At 35.2% G+C, this 11,151-nt stretch overlaps 1 protein-coding gene across 1 annotated transcript in view; it reads left to right on the top strand.

The window, feature by feature from the left end:
- The first annotated feature begins 3,056 nt into the window (after positions 1 to 3,056).
- Positions 3,057 to 11,151, top strand: part of LOC100763896 (vomeronasal type-2 receptor 116) — a 39,282-nt gene continuing 31,187 nt past the window's right edge. Inside the window, exon 1 of the mRNA XM_027411622.1 lies at positions 3,057 to 3,265. Within this exon, the coding sequence (XP_027267423.1) occupies positions 3,057 to 3,265 (209 nt within the window). The remainder of the gene's footprint in view (positions 3,266 to 11,151) is intronic.

Below are 11,151 nucleotides of genomic sequence, written 5' to 3'. Positions count from 1 at the left end.
AATCCTAGTCATTGGTCAGCAGCATTCTATCTAATAAGACTCTGTGTGTTATTTGGGGGCCCGAAAGTGGCAGCAGAACCCAGGCAGCTGGCGGAAAGAGTTATCATTACATTTACCAATACAATATATTACCATGTGTATTACTAACTATGTAAAATATATTAAACAGTTTCTATGATATACTTATATTCCTGTGTCATTAATAATGGGTTAATGGTTTAATACAATATTTAACTGTAATTGATGGTATGCTTTTTACAATCAGTGTAGTCAGGGTTCTCCAGAGTTTATCTTAGCTGGTTTCTGTATTTGCTAGAATCCCAAAGACATAGAATACAATGTCAATGAAGATATGGATAAGAGAGCCAGAAGCAGGCAAAGAATGAAATCTTCCTTGTCCAATTGTTCTAATATAGGCTTCCAGCAGAAGGTGTGGCCCAGATTAAAGGTGAAGATTCCCTTACCATAAGATCTGGATTAATGATGTGTGTCATCCCATAAGTTTGCCCTCCAATTCTGGATTGCAATTCATTTTCAGATATAGTCAAGTTGACAAACAAGAATTGCCATCACACTCAGGTTTAAAAGTATTCAATTGCAAAATCTACATAGCTAAAAATTTTGTGCATATATTTTCATTTTATTGACCTTTATTAGCCGGGCTTATTTTATTTTTTATTTTTAATAAATTCTATTACTGTCTGTTTAGCTCTTTATTAATTTTTTTCTAATTTTTATTTTAATTAGAAACAGTTCCCTCTCCCTCCCATCCTCCCCTGCCCCTGACTAATCCTCTATCCCATCCCATTTCTGCTTCCCAGGGAGGGTGAATCCTTCCATGGGGGATGTTAAAAGTCTGTAATATCATTTGGAGCAGGGCCTAGGACCTCCCCAATGTGTCTAGGAAGGGAGAGTATCCCTTTATCTGGAATGAGCTGCCGATGTCCATTCGTATGCTAGGGATAAATATTGATCCACTACCAGAGGCCCCATAGGTTGTTGAGGCCTCCTCATTGACACCCACTTTCAGGGGGGTCTAGATCAGTCCTATTATTCTATCCTAGAACCTTCATCCATTAGATGATGGAAGCAGAAGCAGATGCCCATAGCTAAACACTGAATTGAACTCCTGGAGTCCAGCTGCAGAGAGGGAGGAGTGATGAGCAAAGGGGTCAAGATCAGGGTGGTGAAAACCACAGAAACAGCTGACCTGAACAAAGGGGGAGCTCATGGACCCCAGACTGATAGCTGGGAAACCAGCATAGGACTGATCTTTATTAAATCTTTATTAAACCAATTATAGTGACACATCTTCTGTAACATACCTTGGTCATATTCTATTATAAATTTTTTTCAGAAACTGATTTTCACAATGACTATACTAATTTGTACCTACACCAATAGTAAATAAGGGTTCATATCCTTCCCAGTATTTTTTGTCACATTTCTTGATGATAGCTCTTCTGAGTAAGGTGAGGTAGTATCTCAAAATAGTTTTGATTTTCATTTCCATGGTGGGTGGGTAATTATAATAACCATTTTAAAATAGTTAATAATCACATTGTAAATTCTTGTTCTTTCTCTTCCAAGCCAGCACGTGACTGAGGAAAAGACCTTCAAAAAACAATTAGACTCTTTTTCTCAAAGCTAACTATACCTCTTTAAGAAAGGGAAGGATTTAGAATTTTTCTTAAATGTGTGTGGATGTGAGGGCCTTTGCGTTTTTGAGGATATTTGATATCATTAAGGTTGGCAATAACTCAAATATAATTGTTCAATTTGAGTGGGACCTATGACTTGGTACATCTAGCTAATCCTTTCACTGTTATACATCTTCAGCCAATCCAAGGTCAACATCAGTTGTCTCATAGAAAAAAAGGAAGCTTGTGGCTCCATGAGTTTTATTTGATCATTATATTTATATAGATTTAACTGAAGAGTCAAATTGAACCTCTAATTAATGTAAGCAGGACTTGAGTCAGTACTATTATGTTGGACTATCATAAATAAGATTATAGACTTGATTAATTATATAAACAAGAAGCAGAAAAGATTATGAATCACACAATGGATCTTTTTAGGCCACACCAGATCAGTTTGATATAAACACTTAAATGGCATAGGAAAATGGACTAGCCAAGGACATGATATTAGCACAACAGAGTAGAGTCTCTGTGATGACAGTTGGAAAATACTGCATTTCCATTCATAATGACTTCTGATGGCAGCATTAGATGAGCTCTTTAAGACTGATCATTTTTCACAGTCAGAATTATAAATTGAGGAGTAAAGGACCCCTTTTCCATTTTAATGGTAAATTTATTTAGATAGTGAAAACAGAAAATAACCTTATTCCTGATCTCCCTAATTATAACCCTAGGACTCAGGATTATAGTTGAGTAGAGTGTAATTCCATGCATCTGATGACTAGTTCCTTGATTAATTCAAAGAGTTATAACTAAAAAAATTCCTGGATCTCATCAGAGTATCTCAGTGACTCTCAGTCTAGGAAAGTAGGGCAATGTTAAATGAATTGTAACTAGGGAGGAGAAGTGAGAAATGGAAATGAAATGAACTGTATCTATGTAATTAAACTTGGTTTTGTCACATTATTTTGGATTACATGGATGTTTTCTTAGGGCCTCATATTCATTTCTAATATGTTTTCATCATCTCAGTACCTTCAACATGAAAAACTTCTTGGTTTGAACTTGTGGCCAAATCCACCCCAGATGTCAATCCCTGAGGTCTTGCTGTCTGTTGTCTAGTCTTACATCATATGCATGCAGCTGCCGACAGAGATGCACAAACATTTTTTTGGCTTGATTTTCAGTTAAATGCAGAGCATCAGATGCAGAGCCTAAGGCAAGAGCTCTCTAGGGCCCTATAGGAAGCTTCTCCAAAAGAATTTGATGTGTTTAGGTTAACAAATACATTGACCCACAAAGGTACAAACTCATTTGCACAAAAACACACAAACCGAGTATATAGCTGCTGGACACTATGGCTTCTATAGCTTGCAATCTTATGAATTGGAAGGCACTTATATTAACAGTATGTTCTCTTGGAGTTTTATCCCTTGGATTCTGCAGATTCCCAATCTGGTTTGTGCTTTTGGGAACTCTGAGTGCTATTTCAGAATCAAAGACTTTAGTCATGATGGAAATGTGATGATTGGTGCATTTTTCCCTCTGTATTATTATTATACAAACAAGAAAATTCCCCATAAAAATCTGCCAAACCATTATGAGGATTTGTACTTACAGTAAGTGCCTTTTAGTTTCCAGAATTCAGTACCTTGGGGCTGTATGGATTCAATTATCATTCTTCTCTCTAGTTTCTACTATGACAATCACTCTTTGCCATTATTGAGTTCTTTTTAAAATTAAAATTCTTTCTTTCTTTCTTTCTTTCTTTCTTTCTTTCTTTCTTCCTTCCTTTCTTCTTCTTCTCTTCTTCTTCTTCTTCTTCTTCTTCTTCTTCTTCTTCTTCTTCTTCTTCTTCTTCTTCTTCTTCTTCTTCCTCCTCCTCCCCCCTCCTCCTCTTCTTCCTCCTCCTCCTCCTCCTCCTCCTCCTCCTTCTTTTTCATTTCTATGATTCTCACTTGGGGTAAGTAAGACATTTGGCTTTGTTCATTTTAATATGCACTTTAAATAACTGAGCTTTCTTGCAACTTTTGTGTCAGGTCTACAGCACTCAACTTTATGGATATTTTAAATGTTAGTTCCTCAGAAGGATTATTAATCAAGAATTGTTATTGTACTTCATGGCATTGTAGAAATTGAGCTATGCTCTTATGGTGAGAGATGATACACTGAAAGCAGCAACTACTGAATTTCATATATGATGTTAGAATGACAATTCTTGCTTATATTAGATGTTGCTAATTCTGCTGCAGGAGTGTCAGAATTAGATTTTTGGGCTATTTTTATGATACATAGATTTCAGATTTTTGTACATCTATCTATCATCTATTATCTATCTATCTATGTATCTATGTATCTATCCATCTATTATCTACTTATCTATTTTTGTGTGTTTGTCTGTTAATTTTCCTGTTGCTCAGGAACACTTTTCATGATTATTGATTTTATCTATCAATTTCCAATATGCCTTTCATAGTTAAAAATGTGTTCACGAAGACACATTGTGTTGGTAGACAGTACAGTTTCTTAACTGTTTTCAACCCTGCAAATTTAAGGATAGTTTCAGACATGTCCATTTGATATACTTAGTCCAACATAAGAAAAATAATCCTATCTGTTTCATTCTAAAGGAAATAAGATGTGTTTTACCTCATGAAGATATCACCATTGCAAACAGAATATATTGAATAAGGATACATTAGGGAATAGCATAGCTTGCACATCACTTTGAATACAACACCAAAAAATTAAATTATATAATCAAGACATGTAGGAATTCAACTAATGGAAAACACAAAATAAAATAAGAGAAAAATATATGACTGAAAGTATATTGCCATCAGTATAACATTACTCCGAGTTTGCTCAAAATTTGGTGAGGTATGAAGTAACTAGATTAGAGGGGATAAGAAAAAATGTGATGTGTTAACTATTGGAGATTAAAAATATCCTGACATATATTTTGAAAATGACATAGTAAGCATGATCGAGGCAATTCAAAACAGGATACTTACAATATTTTATTGTCTAGAAGCCTCAAAAACCATATTTTATATCAATAAGATTACTATTTTGTCTCATATGTTTTAGCTGATACAGTAACTGTTATGGTAGATAGAGACCCTTCTGCTTTATAAAAGATAATGCTGTCTGAACTCCTGTTCTCTTTTGCTTTCTAATTTCTCCAGTAAAGAAATAATGTGCATTATTACATATTATGTATTTCTCTTTGTACTGATATTAGCCATTGTGATTGTATATGTTAAAGTCTTAGAGTAATTCTTTGTTTTGGGGTTATTTTTGCAGACTTAGAATAGTTTTGATTTTTCAATTCTCTAATGACTAAGGATGTTGAACATTTTTTTAAGCATTTGTCACCAATTTGTGTTCATCTTTTAAGAACTGCCTGCTTAATTTTTTGCCCTATTTTTAATTGGATTTTTTGTTTTTCTTCTGTTCCTTTTTAAACTACTTTACATATTTTAGATATTAAGTACCTATTTGATGTATAGTTGGTAAAAGTCCCATTTGTAGAATTTTACTTTGCCTGAATGATGGTGTACTTCTCCATACAGAAAAATTCTAATTTCAATAGATCTCACTAATTGATTTGTTATTATTGCTTGTGGTTTTGGCATCCTGCTTAGAAAGTCTTTTCCTGACCAAAATTATTAGAGACTATCTTCCAGTTCATCTTCTATCAGATTCAGGTTATCAGGCCTTATGTTAAGGACATTAATACTTTTGGAGTTGAATTTTCTGCATGGTGATAAACATAGGTTTATTTTCATTCTTCTACACTCATTCATCCAGTTTGACTGGCACCATTTGTTAAAGGTGGCGTTTTCTCCATTGTATACTTTGAACTTCTTTCTCAAAAGTCAGGTGTTCATAGATGTATCGACTTATATATTATAAGTCTTCAATTTGATTTCATTAATCTTCGTATCTGTATTTATGCCAATTACAGGCTGTTTTTATTACAATAGCTCTGTAATACATCATGATATAGTGATGTGATAGCTCCCATAGTTCTTTAATTACTAAGGATTCTTTTAGCTGTCCTGGATATTTTGTGGTTCAATGTGAAGCTGAAAATTGTCCTTAAAATTTCTGTAAAGATGAGTGTAAGAAGTTTGATGGGAATTGTGTTGAATCTGAAGATTCCTTTGTAGGATAGCAGTCTTTACTGTACTAATCCTACTATTCCATGAGCATTGGAAATCTTTCCATCTTCTAATGTCTTCATCAATTTCTTTCTTCAATTTCATGTTTTTTATCAAAAATTTCTTTCATTTTCTTTTCTAGAGTTATCCCATGGTATTTTATGTTTTGAATCTATTATAAAATGGAACATTTTCCTGATTTCTATGTCAATATGTTTGTCAATTGCATAATAGGAACACATCGGATAATTATGTGTACTGATTTTGTGTCCTACCTTTTGAATATATTAGACATAGAATTTTCCTGGTAGATTCTTTTGTAATTCTTTTATTAGTTCAAATTAGGAACAAGCTTGCTTCACATATCAATCCATTCTCCCTCTCCCTCCTCCTGGTAGATTTTTAAAGGTCTTTTATATATAAAATCATACTATCTAAAAATAAAGATACTTTGACTTCTTCCTTATCTGTTACTATCACTTTGATCATCATCACTCATCTTACTGCTCTACCTAAGATTTCAAGTAATATATTGAGTGAGTGTTAACATCTTTCTCTTATTCCACATTGTAACTGAAAATCATTGAAATTTCTCCTAGTTTAGGATGTAGGTTGAGTTCTTGCGGTATAATGCGCATATTATATTAAACTATGTTCTTTAGATCCTTTGTTCCACCAGAACTTCTATCCTGACGGAACGCTGAATTATATCAAAGGCATTTTCTTGGCTGAAGAGATGACTCAGCCGTTAAAGGCTAGGCTCATAACCAAAAACATCAAAAGCATTTTCTCATCTAATGAGATCAGCAGGTGGTCTTTGTCTTTCTGTCTGTTTAGGCAGTAAGTTACATTTACTAATGTGTGTGTGTGTGTGTGTGTGTGTGTGTGTGTGTGTGTGTGTGTGTGTGTGTGTTGAAATATCTTTGCATCTCCTCAATAAAGCCTATCATATCAAGGTGGATCATTGTTTTGATGTGTCCTTGGATTTGGTTTGCAAATATTTTATTGAGAATTTTTAAATGTATATTCATTAATGACAGCTTTCCGAAATTTTTCTTGTTGCTTCTTAGTGTGGTTTACGTGTCATGGCAGTTGTGTCTCCATGAAAAGAATTAGGCAATGTTCTTTCCATTTATACTTTATGGAATAATATCAGGAGTACTGCTGTTAATTTCTCTGAATCTCTAAAAGATTTTTTTTCTGAATCTTCATTGTCCTCATCTTTTTAGGTTTTTGTTGCTGGGGGAGTTTAAATTACTGCTTATATTTCAACCAGAGGATATGATTCTATTTAAGTTGCTCACCTTATTTTCATGTAACTTTTGGTGGGTCATTCTTATCTAGGTATTTAACCATTTCATTTTTGTTTTCAAGTTTGGTGTATCACAGAAGTTAAAATATGTCCTTAGGATTCTCTGGATATCCTTGGTGTTTGTTATGATGTCTCCCATTCATCTTTAATTTTATTAATTTGGAAAGTTTCTCTATATCTTCTAGTTAGTTTGGATAAGGTTTATCAATCTCACTGATTTTCTCAAATAAGCACCTCTTCATTTTATTGATTCTTGGTATTTTTCCTTAGTTTCTATTCTGTTAATTTCAGACCTCAGTTGGTATTTTTTCTTTCTTTCTTTTTCTTTCTTTTTTTGTTTGTTTGTTTGTTTGTTTTTCAAGGCCATGTTTCTCTGTGGCTTTGGAGGCTTTCCTGGAACTAGCTCTTGTAGACCAGGCTGGTCTTGAACTCACAAAGATCCACTTGCCTCTGCCTCCTGAGTGCTGAGATTAAAGGTGTGCACCACCACCACCCAGCTTTCAGTTAGTATTTCTTGCTTTGTATGCCTTTTCCATGTTAGTGCTTGTTTTTGTTCTACACCATTGAAGGATGGCATTAAGCTATTTGTAGGAAATATCTACAAGTTTTTATTTAGGAACTTAGTGCTGTGAAATTCCTTCTTAGAACACTCACTGTATCCCACATGTTTGAGTATGCTGTTGTCTTTTGTAAATTTCATTCCATTATAAAAATGTTTCTAATTTCCTTTTTGATTTCTATCATGACCAATTACTCACTGAGTAGTGAGTTTTTCAGTGTCTCTGAGTGTTCAGAATTTCTGTTGTTCCTGTTGTGGATCTAGTGTTCACTTCTCCAGCTTTAATCAATGATTATCAGATAGGCTGTACAGAATATTATTTTAATTTAATTATACTTTTTGAGACTTGCTTTTTTTCCAAGTATGTGATATGTTTTGAGAAAAGTTCTATTAAATGCCAAGAATAAACTGTGTTCTTATTTTTGGATAAGATGTTCTGGAAATACTTTCTAGGTCTTTTGAATTTTATCATATTTTAACTACATATTGTCCCTGTTTAGTTTTAATTTATTTTAACTTAATGTTTCTAAATTACTTTTGTTTTGGTCATCTACTACTAGACATCAGGCCTGCACTTAAGAATATGTTTTACCCAGTAAGACAATCTACAATAGAACTAAATTTTTATTTGCAAGTGGCTATAATCAGAGATATCCTCTGGCTCATGAATAGTATCTAGTGTTCACTTCTCCTGTCAGCATTAGGACTTCATCTGGATCAGATCTTGCAGGCCCAGTGAATGCTACCTCAGTCACTGAGTTCATATTCCATTAGTCTTACTTGTTAAAAAGGCTTTGTTTCCTTCATGTAGTTTATTCTTCCTGGCTCTTTTGCTCTTTCCATATCCTCTTCTCAAATTTCATTGTATCATGAGAGGAATAATTTGAATCAAGGATGAGTGTTGCAAGGTGTTACTGCTGGAACTTAAGAAAAGTGATGCATAAGAGAAAGATGCCATCTAACAGGGTTCAAGAGGAGGCTTATTATTTTTAATTAGGGAAAGGAATCATAAAAAGGGGAAAGGGGAGGGGGATAACAGTCTGGAGACAGGAGCAGCAGAAGAGAGGAGAGAGGAAAGAGGAGGAGAGAGATAAAAGAGCTGAGGAGAGAGAAGGAAAGTGTGAGAGAGAAACAGACAGAGGAAGAGAAAGTAAGAGATAGAGAAGGATGCGAGGTGGGGAGGGCCCTTTTAAAGGGGGCATAGTGACTATGCACAGGTGGTACACTTAGTGGCTGCAGCTGAGGGAATATCCTGTCGGAACCCCAAGTACAGGGCCACTACAGATGCCTGAATATTAACACTTACTCTCTGTCTATTGACTAGCTGTGAGTCACTGTATTTGTTCTTGTCTTCTTCAGAAAGGATCTTTTCAGATGATAGCTAAGCAAGGCATGGATTTATGAGTATGTCACAATGTCATTAGGAGTCATTTTATTGTGGTGTTCCTTTAGCAGACAGCACTATTTGATTTTCACACAGGTCTCTGGCCTATCTATTATGAGGTCCTTGGCCACCAAAGCAATGCCCAGTATCAATTGTATCTCATGGACTGGGTTACAAATCCAATCAGATATTTGTTGGTTATCCCTACTAGCTTTGTGCCACTATGACAACAGCACATATGGCAGAGAGGTTACCCTTGTAGATTGAAGGGTTGGAGACAGAGATGGTGCTTACCTTTCTCCTTTGATAACTTGTATAGTACCTTCTGGTACTAGAAACTATAATCTGTGGGTGGAGAGTGGCGCTAGGTAAAAATCAACTTTACTTTCCTGTGTTCAATGTTCAATGAGTTGCTGTGGTTTGAATAAGAATTCCTCTGTAGGCTCACATATGTGAATGCTTAGTAATCAGATAGTGGAACTCTTTGATAGGATTGGAGGGTTTAGAAGATATGGTCTTGTTAGAGGAATAATCTCACTGGAACTGAGCTTTGAGAATTCAAAAGTCCATACCAGTCCCAGTCTTTCCTCCCATGCACTCTCTTCCTGTGGATAAGGATGTAGTCTTCAACTACACTGTTATTTTCCCCACCATGATAATAGACTAAGCCTCAGAAACTGTAAGCAAGCACCCAAATAAATCTATTTTCTTATAAGAGTATCTGTGGTCATGATGCCTTTTCACAACAATAGAATATTGGCCAAGACAGTTTTGTAGCTGGTGTCTTTAGCAATAGTGCTTTTCCTTCCATTCAGAAGAAGTATCAACTGTATTAATTAATGATATCCTGGGTTGTTTGGAAGTTCTCACAAAAGCCTTTAACCAAGAACTTGATTAGATATAAGCCATTTCTAGTACTGAATGGTTAGATTCTTAGTGGGGGTTCATCCTGGTGGATTCCTGGGAATTTCCCCAGTGACAGTATTCTCCCCAAGAAAATAGATATCAAACAACCAAATAATCCAAAAAAACGGGATACAGAGCTAGAATTCTCAACAGAGGAATCTCAAACAACAGAAAGGTGCTCAAGGAATTGCTCGACATCCTTATCCTTCAGGGAAATGCAAATTAAAACAACTCTGAAATACTTTCTCACACATGTCGAATGGCTAAGATAAAAAATACTAATGAAAGCTTATGCTGCAGAAGTTGTGGAGTAAGGGGAACAATCCTAATTATTGGTAGGAGTTCAAATGTATACATCTCTTTTTGAAAGCAATATGGTGGTTACTCAGAAAAATCGGGAATCAATCTACATCAAGAGCCAGCAATACCTCTCTTTGTCATATACTCAAAGATTTCACAATCATACCACAAGGACATTTGCTCAACTATTTTCATAGTAGCATTATTATTAATAACTAGAACCTGAAAACAACCTAGATGACCATCAACCAAAAAAGGATAAAGGAAATGGGGTACCTTTACCCAATGGAGTACTACTCAGTGGAAAAAACAACATCTTGAAATTTGCAGGCAAATAATGGAATGCAATAAACCATCCAGACAGAAAGACAAACATGGTATGTACTCACTCATAAGTGGATGTTAGACATAAAACAAAGAATAACCCTCTTACAGACCACAACCCCAGAGAAACCAGTCACAAGAATGACTCTAGGAGAGACATACATGGATTCCCCAGGGTAGGGAAAATAGACAAGTTTTCCTGAGTAAATTGGCAGCGTGGACAGGGAGGTAGGCATGGTAGGGTAGTGAGGAAGAGAGTAGGAGAGTGGAGAGGAAAACATGAGGAACTGGGGAGGTCAAGTTGGGAGATGGACAAAGAGGAAGAGCAAAGAATGAGATTCCTTGATGGAGGAAGCCCTTTTAGGTTTAACAAGAAACCTTGTACTAGGGAATTCTTAAAGGAAGAAATTAGTTAAAAGAGAAAGATTTTCCCACATTAAAAAAATGGGAACCACTATTACAATAGAGAAAGTTTTGTCTCTATATGATTGTGCTCTGCTTGATTTAAAAATGGAACAATTGAATTAAGGGATAATCAAACTAAATGGGATTGC

The sequence above is a fragment of the Cricetulus griseus genome, chromosome 4 (assembly GCF_003668045.3).
Source record: "Cricetulus griseus strain 17A/GY chromosome 4, alternate assembly CriGri-PICRH-1.0, whole genome shotgun sequence".
Lineage (NCBI taxonomy): Eukaryota > Metazoa > Chordata > Mammalia > Rodentia > Cricetidae > Cricetulus > Cricetulus griseus.
Note: the sequence above shows the minus strand (reverse complement) of the source record. Positions and strands in the feature narration are given on the sequence as shown.